Source organism: Parasteatoda tepidariorum, chromosome 3 (genome assembly GCF_043381705.1).
Source record: "Parasteatoda tepidariorum isolate YZ-2023 chromosome 3, CAS_Ptep_4.0, whole genome shotgun sequence".
Taxonomy (NCBI): Eukaryota; Metazoa; Arthropoda; class Arachnida; order Araneae; family Theridiidae; genus Parasteatoda; species Parasteatoda tepidariorum.
Window position 1 is genome coordinate 88,660,550 of NC_092206.1, and position 26,656 is coordinate 88,687,205.

A 26,656-nucleotide genomic window follows, 5' to 3' on the forward strand; every position below is an offset into this window, starting at 1 on the left:
TCTAGAATATGTTGCCACTTTAGTTAAGAAAGCAACCAATGAGTATAAAACTGATTGTATATAATTATAACTATACACTTGTGCTACAATTTCTTTAACCTAGAATTTTGTATCATTCTCAAAAACGCTTGCCAATGTTTGAAAGAAATAAGAATAACTTGTTAGATACTGAAACTTCTGAAAAGGTGTAAAAAGTAACTATCTATTTAATGTCACCCCCCCCCCCCAATTAACCAGCAAAATTACAGTTTCGGCTTAGAGAAAAATAGGTACTTTTTATAATCATATTTTTATCACCAAATAAGTTTTTTTTCTCCAAATTCATTTAAATTTTTTTAATAGTTGACTTAATTTACAATTTTTATCTGTAATTCTTTTGCATCATTCATGATTTTATGATAATTTAAACTGTTGCCTACTGTTGTTTAAATTGTCAGTGAACTTGGCATTCATATGTTCCAATAGAAACTTATTAAAGTTAATGTGAAACTTTCCTATTACTTTTATTGTTAAATTTTTTTTTTTTAAAAAATGTCTTTATTTTCTACCAAAAAGCTTAAATAGAAAATATTTCCAAAATTTAGTCATAATAGAAAAAAAAGATTTTTATGTGCTTAATTTGTATAATATAAATACAGCCATCACTTAAAAAAAAAAAATCAGAATTTTGCCCCTGGCAAAGCAAGGGGGGAGGGAATCTTAACCTCAAATTAATATTTTTGTCTCTTGTTTAGTCTATGACATCATTTTCTAATTATAATTCCAGACTGAGTAAAATTTATTGGTCTCACCAACAAACAAATTTTTTTTTTAATATTTTACTTTTGTTGAAGTGTATGTTTGATTAAAATGTTGATTAATTGTCTGTCATAGTGCAATTGCCTTTGTACTACTATTTAGTTCGCAGTGAAGTAACAAAACAAAATCTAATCAAAGAATGAAACTAATTTACAAATTCAGAAAAAGACATATAATCTGTACTCAGATAATCTATAGTATACTATTTCACAAAAGATAATTTGTTTACTTACTGTTGTAATATGTTGTTAAATTTAAAAAAATGAAAAGTAAGCCAGATAGTGTACATAAAACATTTAATAGGAGTCAAATTTTAACATGTCAACTTTAAGTTTGTATAAAGTATATCACATAAATAGGGTTAAAAGTTATCACATTAAGCAGAAACACAAAAATTGTTTTCTGATTACATTAAATTTCTTGACTAGAAAATGTATTTTTCTTTCAACTTAAGTTTTAACATCAACACAGATTAATAACAATTATCACATAGTATTATATATATAAATATCAGATCTTATTATAACATTTAGTAGAACATACACAGATATAATTTTAAAATTCCTTTTCTTTTAATTTCCAGAATGCAAAAACTGTGACAGAATTTTAACAGGTGTGAAAATATTTAAGTTGGTTCAATTTTAGTTAAAAGGTATTGTTGAATAGGTAAAAAATTAAACTTTTTTTTATTATAATTGAATAAATGTTTAACAATAGAAAAATATAAATTTAAAAATAATTTTTAGTGTCAAATTACTATTTCGAAAAGATATAATTTGATAAGTGTAGTAAAAAAAAGAATGTTTTTTTTCTAAACTTTGTGTTTTATAAAAATTTAGTAAATAAAAAATTTATAACGTTTATCACACTATTTGCTGTTGAGAGAAATCTAATTTCACAAAAATACCTAATAACAAAAAATAAATAATAATACAATACAATATATTTTTCTCTTTAAAAATTTCCCTTTTTACAATAGCGATGACAGTAAAATACACAGTATAAATTTTTAAGTACATACCAGATAAAGTTCAGATAATATGAAGAGGTTTTAAGAAATATAAAAATTTTGTACTTTTTAAAGTTTAGAATAAATATGAATATTTATCAATCAAATTTTTTATTTTACGTATTCTTTAGAAATAATTATTTCTACTTTTTTTTATGTACAAAGATAGATCACTATCCATATACACCAAGAAGGGAAACATAAAGAAAATGTAACTAATTATAAAAAATTAGTTATTTATAATATCACAGCTTTAACTTTTCACGATTTTTTTGTTAAAGTACAGTTGTAGTTGTATGTAGGTAATTGTTTCTTTAAAATTACAGGTTAAAATAAATATTAAGCGACATGATTATTTAAAGAACCCAGTCAAAAGTTCTTTCTTTATTAAATTGTAAATAATGCGTCATTCAATATGTTATATATAAAAGAAATCATTTTGACTAATTTGCCTGCTAACTTATTGAAACAATCACATAATATCGATCCTGCTTTATTTCTGAACTCCATTCAAATTTTTAATATTGTTTTAAAAAATTTAAGGTTTATACAAATATAATTTTTCTCTGAAATATGCATTTATCACCCATTAGTTCAAAAAAAAAAATTTTTTTTTTTTTTTAAACTTATGTTATATTATACTTTAGAAATTTTAGGTCTAAATGAACAATATAATTTTACAGATTATTAATTTATACTTCATGTTATATTATACTCAATATAATCTTAAATGTATGATGTATATTTTTCAATTTAATAATACAGATTGTTATTTTATACTTCATAAAAAATATTTTATACATTTACAAAGCTATTGTAGTCAAAAGCTTAATAGTTAACTTTTGAATCTTAATTATTCAAATAGTTCAGATGAACGGGTTTACTACTCAATTATGACAATATATTAGTTTTTATATCCAAGACTTATTTTTCAAGTGACTGAATTAAGCCTATACATAAAGCAATATTATATTTCTTCATGTATTTATTTCAGGGGACAATCGAGAGTAAGTGTTGAGAATATATTATTTACCTGAAAAATACATCTTAATTAAAGAATCAAGTTTAAACCACTCACATAACTTATTCACAATAAATCAAACCCAATGTAAACAATTAACATTGTGAAAAATTCTTCAAACATTCTAGTTACTTAACTGGTGCATTAATTGTTGCATACCTAGTAACTTTCTTGAATATTAGAAAGATGTGAGAAGGAAAAAAAATCGAATCTTGTTCATTCTAATGAGTGAAAATCGTAATTAAAAATTCTTTAAGACTCATAGATAAGCCTTTGGTAGTGTGGTAGTATCTCTGATGTATTCAGAAGCAAAGAAAATTCCAAGGCAACCAAGACTCCAAATTCCAAAGCCATCAAATCTTTTCGGTTTATGCGAAATACTGTTTCTATTTTCTGAAAACAATGAAAAAAATAAATTTAAAAGTTTAAATACAGTACAAAAATTATTACTACTGTAAATAAATCAGAATTTTATCAATTAATATTTTTAAAGATATAAAGTTACAACTCGTAGCTTATTGATTGGCACAGTGATTCCATACTGTCTGAGACAAATGAGTCGAAGGGTAAACTATATACTGTATATAAATACAGCTCAGACAAAGTTAAAAAAGATCAAATCGTAGATGCAATTTTAAATTAACAGACATACAATGGATGTTCATTTATCTAACATTATGTATTGTTTTTAAGAGTGGGTGAAATAATGCACAGTTTAAAACTGTATTCTCAAAATATTGATTTTCTCCGAATTCACTTTTTTTTTAAGCTTTCGTGCAATCAATTTAGAAACATATTATATTTCTAAGTTATATATCTATAATCAAAAATATTAAATGCAAAAAGCTACGCAGATGGAAAAAAAATCCCAAAACCAAGAAAGGTAATGAAATTCCGGCAATGCGTTTGTCTGAGTAACATATTTAATTGATTAAAGTTTCAAGATCACAGATCAATGATATTAAGAGAAAATCCATTTCAAATGTGAATTACTGGCACATTAACAATCTGTGTAACCACCAGAATTTTGAATGCAAACGGGCAAGCTTTGTGTCATGCAAATGCCGTATGTCATTTTGTGAGATAGAGTTTCATGCCTATTGCACTAAGTCAGTCAATAGGGAATAGTTAATGCTGGTTGTGGATGACGCTGAAGTTGTCGTCCAATGATGTCCCATACATGCTCGATTGATGAAAGATCTGGTGATATAGCAGGCCAAGGCAACATGTCAGCATTCTGTAGGGCATGTTGCGTTACACATCAGTATGAGGGTGAGGGTTATCCTGTTGGAAAATACCCCGTTGAATGCTGTGCGGTGTTCCACAGCCATACGTCCATCCCTCAGAGTAGTGCCGTGTGATCCCCCAGAACCCGGTCTTCTTGAAGCAGTAACTTTCCCTGACCACTGTTGCTAACAATCGTGCAGAGTGGAAACATTTCTCCCCAGTCTCTCTGCAATGTCACAGAAAGAAATTACACCATACGCAGCCCTATTATACGACCACGTTCAAAGTCAGTGAGCTGTTGATAATGGCTTCTCCGTTTTCGTAAAGGCATTCTTGACTAACAGCAACTCCCTACATCAAAATTTAACACAAATGTGGCTTACGAACTGTAGAACATGTATTTAAAGCAACTCTGCTCCAAGCGTGAAATTTGAATAGACATCTTTCAGTTGTATACACAAGCCTACCATATTTATTTTAACTAGCACAACTCCTTGGTGTTGGTATTTTTTTCCCCGTCAGTGTATTTTAAACTTTGAAAATTCAATTTAAAAAGTAAAAATAAGAAAATGAAAGTAAAATTTTCAAATTTTTACTTTCAATATTGAAAGTCAAATTTTCAATGTTGATTTTTCTTCAAATTTAAGGTTATTTTATGCAATTAATTTAGAAACATTATATTTCTCAGTTATACATCTATAATCAAAAATATTAAATGGTAAAAACATATAAACTTTTAGAATTCAATTCAAGAAGTTAAGATAAGAAAATTAAAATAAAATTTTCAAGCAAACAAAAAAGCTTTAGAAAATAAGTGATGAACACCATCACAAGAAGCACCATTTTCAATATCAAATTTTAACACTGGTTACAATTTACTTAAACAAAAGATAAATAGTAAGTACCTTTACGATTTAAAAAACACATAAATATTAAACACAAACATCATCCTAAGTGTCCCAAATCATGAAATCAAAAAATTACCTGCATCAACTTGAAAACTGTATCTTAGCTTCAAATAGTAACAAGTTCATGTAAAGGCAACTATTTTTTTCTTTCTTTTATGTGTGTTTGTTATTACTGATCTGATATGCCCTAACACACCCTGCGGCAGAATTTTTTTGAGCTATCTGCGACTAAACCCTCTAGCGTTAATATCTTTCTGCAAGATACTTTTAATACTAACAAACATATTTGTTACTAATTTAAAATAACAAATACACTGTGTTTACAAAAAATAAATAAATAAATATTTTTTTTAATTGAACATGTAATAATTTTTTATTCTAAAATTATGGGTGATATTCTCACATTTTGTTGGGGGGGGGATACGGACATATTATTTACTTCTTCGCATTTTGATCATTATAATAAACAAATATTAAATATCGTGAAAGATCTATGACGAAATCACTTGAATCGGACTCCTCAAACGCTGCTTCGGGTATATAAGTTCAGTTCCTTTTCTTATTTTAGGGTATTTCTGTAACATTATGTGTTTTGAAAGAGCTTAAGTATCGAGCTATAATTTTACCAAAAAAAAGATTCTTACTGTAATTTTATGATGCCCAATTAGAACTGGTTATGAGTGATAAAATTTTGAATTTGCACAATTGAGTAAAGAAAATTCATATCAGCTAGCTTACACGAGCAAATATTTTCTTATCCTTGTTTTCTTGGGGAAAAAAATCTCAGAACATTTCAATCTTATGAATTTAAGAAAATTTTGTTCAAATTGAAAACACTGACCTCCAACAAAGTTTGCAAATCTATCCCTCTCACATCATTCAATTTAGCTGATAACAAGAGACAAGCACCAGCACAATGTTTTCTGTTTTGTTTATTCACTAAAATCTGAAATTTAAAAGGAAAGTTCAAAAATGTTCTACAGTAAATAAAGAAAACATCATGCAAAAATATTCAAGAAAACTCACTTTTAATATGAGTTTTTCAAAATACACAAAAGCTTGAGCCACCACAGAAAGATCAATATTGCACTATAAAATAACAGATAAGACTATTTACAAACAAAAATATGAATACTTAAAATGTAAAAAAAAAGGGAATGGATCTGTTCAGATTTTACCTCATGCCGAGCAATCTTGTACATCTCTCGTTTCAAACTAAAAAGATTTATAGAGACATTGATATGAATAAGTTTCATTTTCCTTCAAACTAAACTAATATTGACGCTCAACGTAACTATATATGTATTATAACAATTTATCCTACACATGAGACAACTGCTAACAAAGACTAAAAATGAATAGCTAATCACTAAAATAATTTTAGTCTATGATTCAAAACTAGTTAAAAGTGAGGGATATTTCCGTATCGTGATTTGTCGCCCCAATTACTATCGCCAAGGTGGCAAATAGATTTTAAACTTGCAATTTAGAAAAAGAAAAAAAAACGTAGATGTTTGCCCGGGGGTGGCTACAAGTTGTACCTTTCGAGTTGGTCCCTCTCTGTGATGTTTTTTTTAGATTCTCGCTGGCCACTGCCCAGAATTTGCCAAGGTTTGGCGATTATTCTGCCACAGATCACGGCACGAAAATCATCCTAAAGTGAAATCAATAGCAAGTTAAATTTAGCGGTTAAACAGTCTTTTCTCTTTCAGATCAATTTCCTAATCAGAATCTTGCCTGATCCCTCTCTGAAGAAAGTTCTTTTAAGAGCTTGGCATACATAATTGTTTTTTTAAAAATAAATAGCAGTCAAAAGAAAACATGACCTGCTCTTTTCTATCCATAAACATTAATAAATAATTTATAACAAAATGAATCAGTGATTTAACCACACCATGAAAGAGCTAAAAGTTGCAACAACTTTTTGAAATTTTGTTGTGCCATATTTAACAACGATGAGAGGAACTATATATATGTAAACAAGCACTCTGTAGAAAATGAAACTATAGTACATTGCAAGTTAAGAAATTGCAACACCATAGCCGTATAGGATTTAAGTAATCATCCGTGACTGCATACAGTTCCATTCTATTTCGTTATCAAATTATACAAGGCAAAAGGCTTTGAAAGTTTAAACACATCAGTCAGAAATTTAATATGTGCTATCTCTTACGATATGTATCAAAGAATTATTTTTAAAAAAATATTATAATTTTGTAGCCTTACAGGAATCCTAGACTTTGCGATATATTTCGATAAATGAGGAGAACATTCATTCGTAAAAACGAAACAACTATATGACATTGTAATAGCATTAGATTTGATTGGACCACTAAAAATGGCACGGCTTATGGTGACATGCTTTTAGGAAATTAAATGCGAGATACGGAATTTTTATTTTTGTTTCACCGTGGAAGAAAATCATCTGCAAGAAACAATATTTATTATTCTTCCATCAGTTTTTTTAAAAGCGAAGAGAAAGACGTACATTTGTTATGATTTTTAGAAATTATTTTTGTTAATTGATTATTCATGTAAACTGTTATTATATTAAGTATAAGAAAGCAAGCATAAAGGAGGCTGTGCAACGTCATCTAAGAGTTTGCGATATTGATATACGTTCACGCTGGGAGCTTGGCATCCATTTGGCGTGCAGTTAGATGCAAACAGGGTCTCTCCATAGGGATAATGATTTTTTTCTTAACTTGCAACAGAGTATCATAAAGATATACACAGAAACTTCACTAGGATTTGAGGAGTATAGGTAAAGTCCTTTGAACATTCTCTTTCTAAAGTTCCCTCTAAGGACTCTTCAGTTTTTCACCTATGATATTGAAAGACATCTTTTTCTTTTCTTCCCTTACTTAAACTTTATTTCTAAATGCGAAAAAATCAATTTTTTTCTTCAATACTACTGTTTAATTTTTATGCACAACATTCACGGTTTTTAGAATTGACGAATTTCGCATTTATAGGCCCCAAATATTTAAATAAATATTTTCTAATTCTAAAATTTTGTTTCATAAGAGCTTTCTGAAGAGTGAAAACTACGGTTTTCTTTCCGACTTCCCCAAAATAAATTAAAGTGCTTTGATTTTTTAAAAAAAGTGACAAGCATAGGGTTCCCCATAGTGTCTTAGAAATAAGAGATAATAAGGGTCCCCACCTTTACGAAGTAGATTCATTATGAGGAAAAAGGCAATTTCACTATTTTAGCTGATAAATTAAACATAGCTTAAAACAAAACCAAATTTGCCATTAAAATAATAGAATGATTTTATTGTTAATTATTACATTTGCTTACATCATTAGCAGATGTGATTAGAAAAAATTTATAAAATTGGAGTAATACTATAATTTTTTGTTGAATTTATATATATCTATAATTATTTTCATTCTATATAAATTTATCAGGTAATTTTTGTTTCAATTATGTAACTTTCTTAATATGCAACAAAAAACTGTTTATGTGTTACAATATTTTCATGCTTAGAAATTTATTATTTACCTTCTTAACTTGCTTAGAGTTAACTGAACTTGAGGAAATCGTTCTTTGAATCTGTCATTCAAGTCTTTTTTTAAATCTGAAGGCTTTACATAATCAATAACAGAAGTCTGAAATCATGAGAAAACATTGTTTACAAATAAAGCTATTATTTTGGAGCTAAAGAAAAAAATGAACATAATTAATATGATTACAAATTGACAAACAATTTCATAAATCAATAAATATGCATAAAATATTTTAAAATTTTACGAAATTAGTGGATAAATATTTGTAGGAAAAAAAGGAGATAAATAAGCTCTTTACAGAAAGTTAAAAAGATAGTATATTAAAAATAAGAAGCTTAATTTAAAGGCTATTCCTTTATAAATATGGAAATGCAATTTATATAAAAGATTTTATACCTCAAGGTATAAAATTAGCTTCACTCGTAATTATTAAATTTTAACAAACTATATTTTTCAAAAATATTAAATTGTTTATTAAACAGAATTCTCAGAAAAAATACCCAAGTTTAAACTGTTTCTCAACAACTCAAACAATTAAGTTAAAGATACAAAAAAATTATGATCTTATTTCATTTGAAAGTTTTAAAATAAAATAATGCTTATTCTATTTTAAAAATATGCTTTGTCTAATTTACAATTAACATATTGATAAATTTTTAAGTTGGCTGTTTAAAAGAAATGCTTCGAGCTTAATTAAGATTAAATAGAGATTAAGCTACAAAAATTTCAGAAAATTGGATATTTGATTGCAGTGAAATGCTATCACACTTTTCTCGCACTGCACCAAAAATGTGTAAAAGCAAAATTATGCTGCTATATTTACTTTTAAATTACATACTTTATTTTACTTTTAACTCTTATTAATAAATACTTTTTACATAATAAGAGTTGATTATGACCGTTTTTATTATGTTCTGAAATAAGAAACTATGCATTTTACACTGCACTTTTAACAGAAGAAAATTCTTCAGCACTCAAACAGTTAGTAATATTTTCGAAGCTTAACTATATAATTATGTCAATAAGGTTAATTAATTTAAACTTTATGTTCTACATTCATTTAAACTTTATGTTTAATATGTTCTACATTAATTAAAACTAGCGTTAGGAAATTTTTGTCTTTTCTTAAGAATTAAAATAAAAACATGCTTTTATAAACAGTGTAAATGGAATAAGCAAAAAATGCATACATTTTTTCACATAAGAGTATANAAGCCGCAATTTTTCCTAAAAGAGACAGTTGTTCATCAAACTATGCCTTAGTAATCTCTCCAGAAAGGTACTTTACAACTTTCCAGAATTTCCACTAACTAACAACACAATGTACAGAAAAATCTTATTGCCAAGACATATCACAGCCTATCACTTAGTCCTCTTTTTCAGAACTCTATTGTTTTTTTACCATGACATAATTTTGCTATCAGTCAAGTCGAGGACAACATCTGAGCTAGTACCCCTTCGTTCAAACTTCAAGAAACACAACCAACGAGAGAACTTCCAATCACGACAAATTTAATGTGCACCTTGACACATATACACATGCGGTTAGTTTAGTCAGTTACCAGGATCAAACTCGCGACCCCCGACTCGCCACCAGTGGAGTTAGTGACGCCACTACCTACTGCACCACCCGAGTGCTGATGTTATCGGCCACCTGGGAATTGAGGTGCTTTTCATCAAAAATACATTCTTAATTCACCTGAGATTGTGGCTTATCATTATATTGCTCCAAGCCTTTATATTGTTAGAGATGTTATAAATGAATTCAGCTTACTATGTAAGAAGGAAAATTTAAAAGAGTGCTATGCTTTCCAGCAATGAGTTCTGGATCATCTAACAGATTGGGATGATAAATAGCTGAATGGTAAGATATCCATGGATGACATTCCCTCTCTAAAACTATTCATAAATTAATATAATCCTTATGTTATCCAAATTTTACCAAAAAATAAATAAATAAATAAAATATGTTTTTATGACACAAAAGTTGAGATATTTACATTTGTCGGATGCTATCGGAGGAGTAGTAGAAAATTTTGGACTTATTCGCGGGATAGGGGCATCCATTGTATGCAAACTTGTATGCATCAGATACGGAAATCGCAAACTTATATCAGTTTCTAGACAGTTGTCTGGTATTCTAGATTTCTTGTTCAATAGGGATGGGGCTAACAAATCCCCATATGATATATCCTAGTTAGAAAAAAGAAAAGGGTAAACATTATTTGCAATAAAAATCAAAATAACTAATAGATAATTTAAGCCAAAAATATTATGGTTATGTGAAAATATTTAGTAAATATATTAATTAAATGAAAATATTCATATTATAATCAACTAGTTTAGGAAAATGAATTTTACACTCGCAATAAAAACCAAAATAACTAATAGATAATTTAAGCTAAAAAAATTATGGTTATGTGAAAATATTTAGTAAATATATTAATTATAATGAAAATATTCATATTATAATCAACTAGTTTAGGAAAATGAATTTTACACTCGCAAAATAACTAATAGATAATTTAAGCCAAAAAAAATTATGGTTACGTGAAAATATTAAGTAAATATATTAATTATAATGAAAATATTCATATAATAATCAACTAGTTTAGGAAAATGAATTTTACACTTGCAATAAAAACCAAAATAACTAATAGATAATTTAAGCCAAAAAAAATTATGGTTATGTGAAAATATTTAGTAAATATATTAATTACAATGAAAATATTCATATTATAATCAACTAGTTTAGGAAAATGAATTTTACACAGAATTTTTAAGCAAAAGCCACGATTTTCCATAAATTGCATTAATTCACACTCTCTAAAGCAAACTAAAATTGAAAAACTTGTTGAATTTTGTTTCTAATTCTCTTGAAAAATTTCATTTTTTTCCATGTAAATAACAAATGCTTAAGTGCATATTTTTGTACTTTAAAGTATCTTTATTCAAAAATTATTTTAAAGCATTAATATTGGTCTGCCACTGTAATATTCCTTCACGAATATTATGTGGTTGATTCTCATAAATAACTATCACTTATATAGACAACACTGTTTATTATTAACATATATAAAAATAATATAAAAAGATAAGGTAAATTAGTGACATGATCGTATCTGACTTCGCAAGTCAGTCCCGAGAATGCTTCTCTCTCTTTTTGATTAATTACTTTTTTCGGAGGTGAGTGTGCGAAGCGCCCTCTGGCGAAGATGTCCGCACACTACAGCCACCATATATATAATGCCATGTTTAGTAGAAAAGTTAAATTACATGTGAAATGTTCAAACTAACACCAAATTCTATATTACGGAAGGTAAGGTTTGTGTCATAAAGATTTACTGTAGTAAATAAAATATAGCGTTAACAAATATATTATATAAAATAATTTGTTTCCTTATTGGGTTTTTTTCCAACTGCTTCAGACTACGTTGAGGCCATTAGTTTTAAATATAGAAGAAGATTTTAAACAACTTTTCTTTTTTTTAAGAGTTATAATATCGAAATTATGGAGCCTAGTTGTTACTTTTAGGAGCGACAGCCAATGTTTAACTGTTAGACCCCTGTGCAATCATACTTATTCTTACTTATCCTAAGAGCGTTTTTTTTAAGTTATGCTCCTTGCAAACACAGGTTCTTGGAATACAATTAGCTGAACAGTTTTATCCTAAATTTTTTTTCTTTAGTTTGGTTTCAAATCACTTTAAAACTTTTTTAGATATTATTTAATATATAATATTTAATAGATAATATTTAATATATAATATTTAATAGATTCAGGAAATTAAAAAGCCATAACCGTAAAAGAAACTTAATTTAAAATTTCCTTCATATAAATGTTAAGTGATACAGAATGATAAATAAAAGTCGCATAACATTTGACACTGACCAATGTTTCGTATTGATGCATAAGAGTATCCACAACTCAATCCACATACATAAGTTTTCACTGCAATAAATTTTACTAGTCGGACACTTGATACTTTTTTATCAATGGTATGGCTTATATTTTTTTCAAAAAAAAAGTTGTATGCTTCATGCAAAAAAAAAAAAGGTTTCAATTTTTTTGTTTTTGAGATAATGTAAGTGTTAAGTGGTTAAACAGAACAACTTTTTTTTTTCTGAGATGGTGCAGTGTGTAAAAAAACTTTGTGATACACAGAAAAGCCCCAAATGCAAAAACAAAATATAAATTAGACTAATATTTGACATTATGATAACAAAAACTTGTTCACGCTCAACTTTCATATTAAGAGCATTATGATGTTAGAAATTGAGACAGCAGTTAATAGTTTCTATAACCTCTTAAAGCATGAGTTGTTTCTTTTGGTAAAAGCGATATTTTTAAATTTTTTTTCAGAAAATGAATATATAGGTATAGATAGTGTAAGTTATTTCTACAATTTCAGTTGTGGGGGGGGGCTAGGGAATGGGGTTTGGTGTAGAAGTTATTTAAAAAGTTATGGTACAAACAATGTTTAAACAATTTGATTACAGGTTTATTTTGATTTTTGAAATATTAAAATTAAATTAAATCAATATATCAATTAATAATCAATTAACTATCAATAAATTAAATTAATATATCAAATAGCTAATCATCAAAATGCACCACGTGGTTTGCACAAGAAAAATGCTGCATAGTGGTGTCATTTATGGTAAATAAATTTAATTATAATCTAGTCTATCCATTTTTACTAGAACGAATCGCAGACGGGCATTAGAAATAAAATAATGTGAGACACAAGATTGCCCGTGTCTCACCAGGGCATGTGCAAATTTGCCGGTAACTTTCACCTCAGTCGGACATGGGCAAATGTGTTAAATAATTTCAACAAATCAGATAAATATTTAAATTCAAGAACCCACACCTGCCCTTCTAATGGTTTTTCAACACCAATCAGAGAGAGTATATCAAGTGGGTCTGGTCCATCACTGATTGCTGCAAGCTGACGCATACTGGTTGCATGTCTCCTTCGGCTGCCATCTATTTTTATGTCGATTCTAGACAGAAACAAACAGTGCGTTTATAGAAGAGTTGTATGACTTATAGTTTTTTTTTTAAATATATTTTTAAGACTTATTTATATACATTTATGTATTTTTATAGTTCATACATGCAAATAAAAATTAAGGTTTTCAAAAACATATAAACAACATATTTAAATGATACATGGAAAAATATATATACAGAAGTTGAAATGAACATTTTCTTAATTATATTATATAACATCCATTATAAATGAGAATGAATCAACTTTATAGAAATAAAAAAAGCTCAAAATCAGTATCTTTAAAAAGTTAACCTCTTTGAGTAGACATTTTTGACCACCGACTTTGCCTGCCAGAATTTAATACTGTATTTTAATGATTTTCATAAATGAAGGAGGGTACAGAGAACTGTTTTTATTTTAAGCATTTACTTCATCAATTTTATAAAACATTTTTTTCCAACCATATTCTTGAATTAATATAGTATGTCAAATTTAGCTTATTTAGTAGAGCTGTCTAAATTCAGTTAAATCTAAAATTATATTTTATAAATGGCTTATTAAAAAGTAATAGGTTAAGTAACATATAAAAGAGATTGTTAGTGATCTGAAAAGTTAATTTTCAGGAGCTATTTAATCTTTTCAAGCAAAAAATAAATAAATAAAAGGTTAAAATTAAAAAAAAAAAAAAAAAAAAGAAAAACATACCTAGAGGATCCTTGAGATTTACTAAATGCAACAACAGAAAACAAAGCGAATGGAGATTTCTTTTCACTTATTAATACCATTCTGAAATATAATAAAAATTTCAATAAATAATATATATTTTTTAGTTTAAAAAATAATATGCATGAAAAACATGTGATATAACCTCTCTGAATCATTTTTGTGATCCTTTAAGCTTTTAATAAACCTAATCTCAGCAGCAGACGGAAACGAACATTCTGATGGACATAGGGAGGGTTTTCTGATTCGGTAACTACCAGAAACAGCTGAAATAGTATAAAGTAATTTAGATTCAAAATTTTAATATTTTTTGAGAATTAAGTTAATTTGCTTACTTAGACTTTCAGTACTGTTAGCTGATGGTAAACCATATGATTCTATAGACTTTTGATGAGATAACCTTCTTTTTTGACTTAAATTACACAGTCGTGCTTTTGCATCGCAAACAAATTTGTGAACTCTATATAACAAAAAATTTATAATATTTATAAACACATTAAAATTTTACAAGTATTATTATGCACTTCGAATAAGGTAAATTTAATTGAGTTAGTGGTAAAAGAAACACAGTTAAAAATTTTTACAAACATTTTTAAAAAAAATCTCTTTCAAAAAATATTTCAAAAAGTTGTATGTAGTTATTTACATGGTAGCTCATGGATTTTACAAATCATAAATCTAAATAGTTATTTTTAAATAAAAATTTTCATTTCAAACCTATAAAATGTAGTTTTGAGAGATAAATCTTGAAATATTTCATAATATTTTGACTTGTTGCAAGCACTTAAACCACATACATTCTACAATTAAAATATTAAACTTATTGTCTATTAAGTTAACATTTTTATTATTTTATTTTGGTAAGTAGAAATATTGAGAATTAATATAAATTTTGTACAATCATGTAACTGTTAGATAATATACAGATAAAAATATAAAACTATGAGATTTCTAAAATTAATAAAAGTTTTATGGGAATAAGGAATTTAAAACTTACAACATAGCTTAACATTTTCCTTCTTACAAACAACAACTCCAAAAAAGTTTAAGAAAATTCTATTTTTTAGCATAAATTTTTATTCGAGGAAATTTTCTGAATTGGTTAATATACTTAACTTGATAACTAGAAATCAATAAAATGTAACAAGTATAATTTCAGAGTTACCCATAAGATATTTTAAAACTAAATTTTTTAATTGGAAATCAATGAAGCCTAACTGTTATAATTTACTTAATACATATTTGTCAACAAGCAATTAAAAGAAGAAACAAAAGATCTAATCCACATAAATAAATAAAAAAATATAATTCAAGTAAAATACTAACCGAACTCTGTTTTTTACATAGAGTATATCTTCAAACTGGTCAACAAATTCATGATGTTTACATTCAGAATTTCTCCTTTTGATGATTTTATCGCTTTTAAAAGAAATAGACGATCTCGCAGAGTCAGGGTCTCTTACTTTTTCAGGAGCTATTTGAGGTTCTGTTTCGATTGTAACACTTTTGGGAGAGGATCGGATATTTTTTGAAGATTCTAAATGATCAACAGGTAAGGGACATACATTTGCAGATTTAGTAACTTTTAGATGAAAGGTAAAGTTACCTAAATTTGTATCACGGTGAGTACCATCAAGTGAAATATTAGACAGAAAAGTAAGTGCAGCTAAGCGCCGGCGGGAGTGAATTTTTTTAGAAATGCTACTAGTCATCTGCGTATAAATTTCTGCCCAGATTTTTAATAAAATTGTAGAATAAATAGAAATGTTAATTTCTCTGAGAAAAATATATACTTAAAACACAAGAGTTAATAATAGATATTACTAAGCAAAACCATAAACAGCTGTTTCCACGAAAAAGAAAATTTCAAAACAAGAATACGAAACTAGAATTATCCCTTTATTAGCAGGCGGAAAATATTTCCCTCCCATGAGACAGATTTTCCCTTTTAATTGTATCGTTTGATATCGATCATAACGATATGAAAAATGTGGAAGAGATATCTGAATCTACTTTTTAACTAAATTATTTCACGCATGATTTCTAAAAACTGCTTCTAATATTAAAATTTAATATTTTAACTTAAAAGGTGTTAAAAAAATAATATCTAGAGCACCTATTCATTTTAAAAATCTAATAACCCATACTTGGCACTGTTTTTGCAAGAGAGATATCACGCCAAGTATCCTGTTAAATTGACTTTTTTATTGGTTTTTCGTCTTAGGTAAATATAGTCAGCCAAATCTGGTAACATAGCTCCTAGTAAAACCAATCAAAAATTGCTAACAAGTGTACGTTGATATTTGGTCAATTTAGGAATTGGTAACTGGGCGGAGTGAGCTTGACGCTAGCTTTTATCCATCAATCTTCTTATAACCCTATATTGATTGACCCTGCAAACTTTTTCGCCAAAGCAATTGGCGTTGTTTAAACAAAAGCTATTGCTAGAGGAAGCCATTTTCTGTATTTGGCTGCGCGGGATTTCATATTTTATCATCATGAAAGTTTTAATTACAGGTAATTCTTATTAATTAAAGATTTATAATATTAGTGTACGTTTCATAGCAGTATATAAAAAAATTACATGAAATTTTTAAAAAGATTAATGAATTTTATTAAATATCTGTGAATACCACGCGTTAGATTTTAAAGTAAATAGTTTGTAAAATGTATGTATTTTAAGAAAATCGTTATAAAAATTCATTTATCAAAGTTTTTCTCTGCTTCCTTAGAAATCCTTTGTTTGATCTGCCGAAATTGTGTGAAGCAGTTTAGTAATGAAATTTCATTTAGTTGAATTACTTGATTTATGTTTATTTTAGTGACATAATACAGAGGTATCTTTTTTTTCTATGAAATATATTGCTAATTAAAATTTATTTTATATAGAAAGATTAATATTGAATTTTCTTAAAAATAGTGAAGAGGNTTTCGCCTAATTTCTTTTTTAAACACAAATCTCCTCTTTTCCAGTGGCTGTTTACGAAATAAATGTAAACACAATCCATCAATGAACCAATTGTTTCATCACACCAAGTACGAGATTACGCGAGAACACAGACAGGCGTGCACAAAATTATTGAAATTTTTATTTTAATTCACAATAAACGCGATAACTTCCCAAATTCTTGCAACTTGCAACCATGAGTGATAGTCAACAGCCAATCACAGTGCGAAAAGCCCATTGATCCAACGTTATCATCTCCTTGTTGCCATTCTGTAGTAGAAACTATGGTTTAAAATTAGTTACCAATTCCTTAAAAGATAGAGACCCGTGTACGTTTAGCTCTTTGTTCCCCCACCCCCTTTTGCGACAGCTGGTAATTTTTGTCCCAAGGACAGCTGGCAACACTGTTTTTCTCGTCTCGTTGTGAGCTCCTTATTATCTCGTCTGCAACTTCCTGTCTGGTGTCTGATCATTTGCTGATCACCATTGATTTGGATATGAATAGCAGACGATGAAGAAATCGAATTTTTGAGTAACATTCTTCGTTGTTCCTTCTTCATTTAATTTTCTTTAAAATACTTCAACATGGATGCTGGGAATACCAGCACTTATCGAGGTAGTCGAATGAATACCATGGAAGGTGTTGGAGCTCGGGTGATGCGAGGTACAGATTGGAAATGGGGTAAACAAGACGGTGGAGAAGGGCATTTAGGAACTGTAAGAAATTTTGAATCTCCTGAAGAAGTTGTAGTTGTGTGGGACAATGGTACAGCTGCCAATTACAGATGTTCTGGTGCCTACGATCTAAGAATTGTTGAAAGTGCACCAACAGGTCTGCATTTTCAAATAAAAAACCACATATGCTACCCTCTTAATATATTTTGCATTATTCAGCATTGTTTATCTATGTCACTTCTCCTATTATTATATAATTAACTTATAGATCTTTACAAAACTTGTTATTAAGCTTTTAGAGGGATTTATAACATTTCAAAAGCCCGTGTGAAATAAAAAGTAGTAAAAAGATGTAAAAAAGATTGGACTTTGTTTACATTTACTAATGTTTGCATAGCTTTATTATTATTTTGAAATGTGATAAATAATTGAGTTATTCAGTGCTATGCACAAATGATATGAAATGGCTGTGATTAAGGAACTATTTCATTACATAAATATTAGTTAAGTGTAGTAGTTATAGTAATAGTTTAACCACAGTAGCAATTGTAGTTTTAAAACAACAAACAATCACTCACATGCTTAACTCTTTTTTTTTTCTTCACATCTTTGTGTTTTAACAATATTTTTAAAATTATTTTAAAAAAATCAAACGAAATTTGGCACTGACGATTCATAAAAGTTGCTGTAAGATCAAAGTCGAAAGTTGTCAAAAAAAGCTGATTTTGACATCTTTCATATGATGTTTACATCAGTTTATAATTTTGTTTTATGTTAGAGTGCATTATTTTTATTTTCATTAAATGTAGAGACTTTTGGATTGCAAATTGTGGTTTGGAGTATTTACTGCATATAAAATATTCCATTTTCCTACTATATTATGATTTATTGCTAGGAAATCTCACTTTTAAGTCTTTTTCCTGTTTTCTGTAAGAACATGAATATCTCCCTTTTTGTTAGAACTCTTGTATTTGAACAATATTTTTTAAAAAAATTGAACATTGAAGCTTTCATAACTTCTCCTTTACTCATAGAAGTCTCAACATTCTGGAGAATTTTGTAATTACAAAATGTGTTACAAAAATTGATTTATTCACATTTTAGATTTATTCACTGTCTCTAGTTCTATTGTGAAAGCATATCCAGCCCATAATTTCAATTATTAGGCAATTTCAGTAACTCAAAAATTATACTAGGACAAGAAATAATTGTAACATTTTATTTGCAAGTATGATAATGGAATAGATCAAAAGGTAGTAAAATAAACTACTAAAAGTGATTTAAATTTTTTTGTTAGGGCTGTGAATACTTCTCTAATTTATTGAGAGTATTTCTACTTGTTTCAAAATAGGCTTGCACAACATTTGCTCCAAACCTTCCTAATCTGCTGCATTTCATCTTTCAGCTGATTTTATGTAAAACATTTTTAAGACAATTTTGCCAATTGCTGCTTCAACCAAATCTGTTGAAATGTAGGCAATTTTAAAAAAACTCAAAACATTTTCCGTTGATAGTTGTAAATTTGAAACAAAGGGGAAAAAAATTGGTGTTATAGTTACTTTATAATGTAGCTATGTTATTGATACTGGGTTAAGGAAAACACTGACATTTATTAGTAATTAAAATTTCAACCAGAGTAAAATTATTTAAACAAAAAATTGACATTTTAGACTAATGAAAATTGCTGATCCAACCTGCTTCAAAACTCACCTTATCACATTGCATTTTAAATTAATTAAAAAATTTTTGCTTTAAGTAATTAAGTTGGAATAATTTTTAAATTTGTAGATATTATAGACCCATTTATATCTGTTTAAAAATGTTTGGGATAAATAATGTTTTACTTTTGCAATTTCTATAATTCCCCTTTATAACTTAAATGAGTGCTGTACTCCTTCATTCCCTTTAAATTTCTATGTATTTATTTGTATTTGCTGTCACTACACCATCTTGTTAGTTTCTGACTTATTTCTAATTATAAATTTTCATGCCAATTTTCAATTCACATGTTACCAATTAAGTTAATTTTGTCAATATCTGTTTATTCGGACTGTAAAAAAAATAAGTATTTTTTGTTTGCATACTTTCTTTGCTGGAAAACAAGCCAGTTATTCAAAAGTAATGGCTATTAAGTTATTTAAAAATTTGTTAAGAATAAAATAATATTTGCTTGTTTAAAGAANTCTTTAACCCTTTCGCGACGCAAAGCGCGAAAGCGCGCTTACCGCTGAGGCCGGCAGTCTCTCTAGCGTTTGTCTCCCCAGGGCCGGAGTGTTTTTTGATGTTAAGCCTAATTCCATGAAATTACCGAAATATCAGCGCGTTGTTTAATATTGTTCTGTAGAGTATTTAAGTGACATACGCTTTATATATATTTCTATGGATACTTTATTTACTTAAGTTATTTCTTGTTTAAATGTAATATAAATGTTAATAAGTTTAAATATTTTGCATAATTTCCTCTATTTCCAGCTAAGTTAAAATTTTTCGACGCTTCCACATTCTAACGGTAAAAAGAAAAAAAATTTAAGCGTACAAGATCTAATTATCCACTAAAAACTAATCCGAAAATCGAAAGTAGCCAAAGATAAAAAAAACTCCCTTACTTACTGTAAATAAATATCACGTGCTAATTTAAAGAGCCCTCATAAAACATTCCCCCCTCCACTCCTTCCCCTAAAAACCACGTGAATGTACTTTCATCTTGAGTAGAAGGTCAAATCTACATGTATCTGAAACCATATGGATATACAATGCCATCTTTTGGAAGAAATTTCATTTTTTAAAACGTTCCGAAACGCTGGCACAAATATGTGACGGTCGGGGGTGAACGAGCAAACTCTCTGACACGCGGGTGTGTCGGCCGGGAAGTGAGCGCGTTTCTTGCTGTCACATATATGTGACAGTCGGCTCGAAAGGGTTAAGTTATTTAAAAATTTGTTAAGAATAAAATAATATTTGCTTGTTTAAAGAAACTACTTTTATCAATTTTCTACTTTTAAACTTTAAATATAAATGATTATGTCTGTTGAATTCCTCCTTCTAGTTATTTTCTAAAATTAACTAAATAATGAGGCATGGAATGGAGGTGCTTTTTATATTTTATTGTTAAAGACAATCTTGAAAGTCCAGTAAAAGATGTATCTAGAGTTTTATGGAATAGTGTGATAGGTTAATATAATAGAATGATTATGCAATATTTGGTCTAATTGAAGTAGATTGTAAATATTTTATTTTGATGCTGACCTCAAGGTTGTTATCTAAGTGACATATCAAGTAAAATAATAATTTTTGCATTATATGATAAGAACAGCCCATGGGAGGAGATAAATCCCTCTCAACCTGACTAATCAAAAGCCAAATTAAAAGTTGTAGTATTTAATCAACATATTGAATATAGGAGAGGGCCATTATAGACGTGTTTTCAAAAAAGGATACTGCCCCCAGAGAAGCCAATTCAGCCAACTTCATGATATCTCATGTTAATATTTAAGTAATTAGGCTGAAGGTTTAAGGCCAAATATTTCATTGGATATCAAAGTAAGCCTAATAACATACATTCTAATGTTTAATGTGTAGAAGAAAGAAAGGTTAAAAATAGATTTTGATCATCAGTTGTCGTGAAATTGAATAATTAGTTAATTAGTTATACACTTGCATTTAAATAAAAAAGTTAGCCGTTACATATAGTGAGAATATAAATATTTACATTCATTCTTTATAAAATTAAATTAAAATTAATTAAATAATTTATTTATTGAAAGCGGGATTAGGAATGCTTAAATTTATGAAATGAAGGAAATTTAAAAGCTAGGTAATATGCAATGATTTATAGTGGCATCACAGTTAAATTCATTAAATGCATGAACTTTTATGTTTTTCATAACTCATAAAATATTTTATGTCAATATAATTATCATTGTAGGCATTAGACATGAAGGCACAATGTGTGATACGTGTAGGCAACAACCAATTTTTGGAATCCGTTGGAAATGTGCTGAATGTACAAATTATGATTTATGTTCCAGTTGTTATCATGGGGACAAGCATCATTTAAGGCATAGATTTTTTAGAATTACTACTCCTGGAAGTGACAGGTAAGAATTATTTTATTGTGTCAAGTCTTGGGAATATATAGTTATTACGATTACCTTCTGTATTTACATAGGTAAAATTAAGTAAGTTTAATTATAGACTAATTACTGAAAGATTTCACCAGTTTGTACGTATACATCTTCACTGGTCCTCTCACATGCCTCTGTTGGATTTTATATTATAAAATACCTTAAATATGTTGAAGCAAAATGTTTTAACCAATACTATATTAATTCAAATAAAGCTCATTGTTTAATAAACAAGTTTATTGTTCTATATTTACCAAAAGTCAAACTTTATATGCGAAGTTAATAAAAGTTATTTTAAGGGAAATTAGATGAAAAATTTCAGAAAAAGTGTAACATTGACAATTATAATGAAAAAGCACATTTAAATGCATTGACAAAAAATTTCATTATCTGTAGTTATGTACATTAGAAATTATGAGCACATAACTTTCTGACTAAGGTCTTTTAAGACTATCAAATCCTATTTTATCTGATAATTTTGGTAATATTTTGAATCTGAATCTTTGTGATTTTGCTGCCTTTTACTCTAACTGTAACAAATCCTTATTTTCTTCTTCATCATTAGCATTAGGAGTTACTATTTTTCTTCTCAAAATGAACTATATTCGATATTTTTAAATGCCATTAGAATTTCTGAGTGATAAATGTAGGAACCTACCTAGCTTAAAAAAAGTCTAAACCGGTATCATTAACATTATAAGAGTAACATTTGTGATAAAACCTTTAAAACAAGACTATACATACGGGAACAATGGAACGAGGTTTGACTGCTCAATTTTTTTAAACTAATGACTATTATTTCTGTTAAAACTTTTTGTTTTAAATATTTATAGAGTATTAACAGATCCGAGACGCAAGAGTAAGAAAATTGCGATTAGAGGCATTTTCCCTGGAGCTAGAGTTGTTAGAGGAGTTGATTGGCAGTGGGAAGATCAAGATGGTGGTAATGGTAGACGAGGGAAAGTGACTGAAATTCAAGATTGGAGTGCTGCTAGTCCTCGTAGTGCAGCTTATGTTATGTGGGATAATGGTGCCAAAAACTTGTATCGTGTTGGATTTGAAGGAATGGTAAATATTATTCAATCTTACATTTGAAATTCCACTAGTACTGTTTAGTCTAATTGCAGTTGCTTCAGTTAATTGCTATTGTTTCGGACGCGATTGTCACTAAGCAATATGCCATAAACTGAATGTCAATAATCCACTGACAGTATTGACATTTCTAAATATTCACATTTTTTTATTCAACTGCAGTTTAGGCTGATTACTTCTTGAATCACGAAACCGATATAAAGTGTCATTATTCTCCACTCTAATTCTAGATAAGGGAGTGTTTAGGAACGTAAATTTTTTTTCGTGTATAAGTTGACTTCTTTAATTTTTTTCATCAGTTGATAATGCTCCATTTAATTTTGTAACAAACAATTTTATTTCATTTCTGAGTATATGTTGCATTAGTTTTAAATTATAATCCTCAGGATCTGCGTACGTCAGAAAATTAAAATTTTGAGCTATACTGAGGGTGCTTCAATAAATACATTTTCCAGGTATACGAACATTTTACTATAGATAAAATTATCAAAAACATATAACAATTATTATCAATCAAATGAATTTGTACAAGATTCTCTTATTTCATTGGTAAAGGAAGAAGCATACAAAAGATGTAAAATAACAAAAGCAACAGTGTTTAAAATGCTTGTTTTTCCAAGGCTTTATCCAGATAAATTGTATGATTAAATGAATGCTTTTAACTATAGAATTGCACAGTCAACTTAGTCATTTGATTTTATACAGTTCAAAGTATCACATTTTTAACAAATCTCACATCGAGATTCATATTCTTACGATTCATAAATCCTTTCATTTTGAATTTTAGAGGAGTAAAGTTTTATAAATGTTGCACAGCATATAATTAGCTCTTAACTTAAATATAACCTATGAATAAGTAGCCACAACAAAACTAGTTAATGAAATATTTACTAATTAATTTATTACGAAACTAGTTTGATAATGCTGAACACATGATTACTGCACATGCACATCCATTCCACTTACATTGTACGAGGTAACTTGATGAGAAAAACAAGTGAAACAAGAATTGCTAGAAAATCACTACTTTTCTACATACAATTCATTGTAAAAAAATAAATAAATAAATAATGCGCATCTCCACATGTAAAGATACACATCTCCAATTTAGCAAGATACTAACATGACAAGTTAAGACAAAGGTTTGTTGTTAAATGCCTAGCCCTATCTGAGAAAATATACTCTATGAAGGCTGTCAAAACTACATATCTCACTAATCAATCTACATCAAAATGTGAAAACATATTTGTTTTGTTTTCGATAAAACATAAACAAGCACTTGAGCATACTGTTCTGTTTTGCATTCTCATGATTTAATAATCATTTATAGCGTGTCATAACTAAGCAATTTGTATTGATGCAGTTTAGAAACCATGCCTCTTGATTAGTATGATCATTATGATTAGTATTATTGATGTTTTTGGGAAATCAAGATTTATATTTCATGGATTAAAAGCATCGTGAATAAAAGTTTTCTAAGAATCTACTCTTCTTATATTTGCCCTGTTATTCTTAAATTTTTTGTGAATAACTGTGTGTGTATATATTGAGTAACATAAGTGAACTTTATGTGTATATATTGAGTAATATAAAATACCTACTTTTTAGGCTGATCTGAAAGTGGTTAATGATGCTAAGGGTGGAACAGTGTATAAGGATCACTTACCTTTGCTTGGTAAAGTTTTGTCAATAGTTCATTTATAAATGTAGTAACTATTAAGATATTTGTTAATTATTTTCTTCTAAAATATAGGTCAAGGTCCTGGTCGAGCAGGTATTCATGGTTTCCAAATAGGCGATAATGTCAATGTCGATTTAGAATTAGAAATTGTACAGTCTTTACAGCATAGGCATGGTGGTTGGACTGATGGCATGTTTGAGGTGAATTATTATATATTTTTTTCAGTAAAAAGTATTCTACTTATTACCACTGCAGTTTGTTAACTAGCTGGAAAAAAGTGACATAAATGCAAAAATAAATTATTTATATAATATTGCTGTTAAGTAGTGTATTTAGTTCCTAAAAATATAATTTTTGTTTATAAAAATATGATTTTGAATTTTTTCAAAAAATGAAGCAGATATTGTATCTGGTAATTTTTTTTAAAGACACTTATTGAACATTTTGAAAACTTAAATTTTATATCTATGTAATATTCATATAACACCATTTAGAAAATAGATGAAACTATGTATTCTAGTCAAGGTGTGAAATGATAGTTAAATGTAATTAATATTTTTTTATTTGCTTTTTTTTATATTCATTGTATCGCACTTTCTTAGAATTTTAAGTTTTTTGTTAAAAAATATACAACTGACATTTTCAATCATAATTAGTACATAGCATATCAATTGAAATTATTTGTATGAATTACACAAATTTATTTTTCCAAAAATAGAATCCTTCATCATGTTAGTCTAATTTTATAAGAAGCTGTAATCTTTTAAAAATCGAACTATTGACTGATTCCTAACTAAAATCTGCATAGCACATTGTTATTTTCTCTGTCATAATAAATTTACTTTCCTCCATGTTAATTGAGAAACATTGAAACTGTTTTAATTGATCAAGTAATGTTCCTGTTACTGTGAATAAAATGTTGAATACTTTAGTATTTTTGAATTTCTGTAAATTAATAAGGTTAATTTAGGTTAGGATCACTTTTTTCGATTTAAATTCACAAAGTGTCTTATTTATTTAGTGTTTGGGAACTACAGGAACTGTTTCTGGCATTGATGAAGATTCTGATATTGTTGTTTCATATCCGAGTGGAAACAGGTGACTTATTTTACCTTGATTTAAAATTTTAGTTAACTAATGGTTTATGTATAAACTAATTAATGTTGTGCATTAGCTAATTTTATATGTAAACTAATTATAATAAAATTAGTATTCGTATTTGAACTATTAACTGTTAGAATATAACTCCTTATTTAACTTTATTTTTGAAAAATCCTATATGTAATATAATAGATGCACTTCTAATTAACTATTCTAAAATTTTGATATTAATGGTCTTCTGTTTATATTCTTTCTTTCTTTCTGTTATTTTTTATCCTTTCAATCATATTAGTATTTTATGTACTCTTTTTCGCTAAGAGTTTCTAAATTAGATGGTCGTATCATTCCGAATAAGTGGTTGATTTATATAAATTGTGCTCTAACGTATTGTTAGTACATTTTACTGTTTTGTAGTATATAGTAGTTTGTGTGTGTACAAGAAATATTATTTATTCTTCTCATTATATTTTTCAGCTTGCAGAATTTTCAAAGATTAATTTAATGAGTGGTTGAGAAATCAATAAAAATTATTGTAAATAATCTATTAGTTAATAATAGTCTAACTAAAAAGTTAAATTTTCAAATAAGTATATATTATAGACAAGGACATATAATAAAGATTAAATTCTTAAGTTAAGCAATTACATTTTCAGACTAATCTAATAAATATAGTTCTTCATATTTTGACAGGCCATGGTAGCCCAGTAGTTGGATAATCTGATTCCGGTTTGGAGGAGCCGGGGTTTGATCATTGACTCTGCTAAGACCCACTGAATACATGCAATGTGTACACTCGTAAACTCTTTGAAATCGAAAATCCTGTGTTCAGTCACCGAGCTG

General features: G+C 28.0%; 2 protein-coding genes across 2 annotated transcripts in view; one reads left to right on the forward strand and one right to left on the reverse strand.

Annotated features, from left to right (window-relative positions):
* Positions 1-1,077: 1,077 nt before the first annotated feature.
* Positions 1,078-16,159, reverse strand: LOC107455998 (CDK5 and ABL1 enzyme substrate 2). Its single transcript, XM_016073762.3, has 12 exons — positions 15,523-16,159; positions 14,532-14,656; positions 14,342-14,462; positions 14,179-14,259; positions 13,351-13,483; positions 10,477-10,669; positions 10,251-10,375; positions 8,472-8,578; positions 6,142-6,178; positions 5,990-6,052; positions 5,805-5,909; positions 1,078-3,221 (listed from the first exon to the last, which is right to left on the reverse strand). Exons 1-12 carry the CDS (start codon positions 15,906-15,908, stop codon positions 3,081-3,083), a joined length of 1,617 nt encoding a protein of 538 aa, XP_015929248.1. The 5' UTR covers positions 15,909-16,159; the 3' UTR covers positions 1,078-3,080.
* A 1,354-nt stretch (positions 16,160-17,513) lies between these two features.
* LOC107455996 (mind bomb 1) overlaps positions 17,514-26,656 on the forward strand; it is a 48,730-nt gene continuing 39,587 nt past the window's right edge. The window contains exons 1-6 of the mRNA XM_071179268.1: positions 17,514-17,975; positions 21,744-21,915; positions 22,776-23,010; positions 24,643-24,709; positions 24,788-24,915; positions 25,737-25,813. Of these exons, the coding sequence (XP_071035369.1) occupies positions 17,729-17,975; positions 21,744-21,915; positions 22,776-23,010; positions 24,643-24,709; positions 24,788-24,915; positions 25,737-25,813 (926 nt within the window). The 5' untranslated portion in view covers positions 17,514-17,728. The remainder of the gene's footprint in view (positions 17,976-21,743; positions 21,916-22,775; positions 23,011-24,642; positions 24,710-24,787; positions 24,916-25,736; positions 25,814-26,656) is intronic.

What these genes read in the sequence shown, in the direction of transcription:
- LOC107455998 (XM_016073762.3), bottom strand. Translation starts at nt 15,908, where the DNA reads ATGACTAGTAGCATTTCTAAAAAAATTCACTCCCGCCGGCGCTTAGCT. An exon ending in TAACAGTACTGAAAGTCTAA is followed by an intron (nt 14,463 to 14,531) that starts GTAAGCAAATTA and finishes ATACTATTTCAG; the next exon opens with CTGTTTCTGGTAGTTACCGA. An exon ending in CACAAAAATGATTCAGAGAG is followed by an intron (nt 14,260 to 14,341) that starts GTTATATCACAT and finishes ATTATATTTCAG; the next exon opens with AATGGTATTAATAAGTGAAA.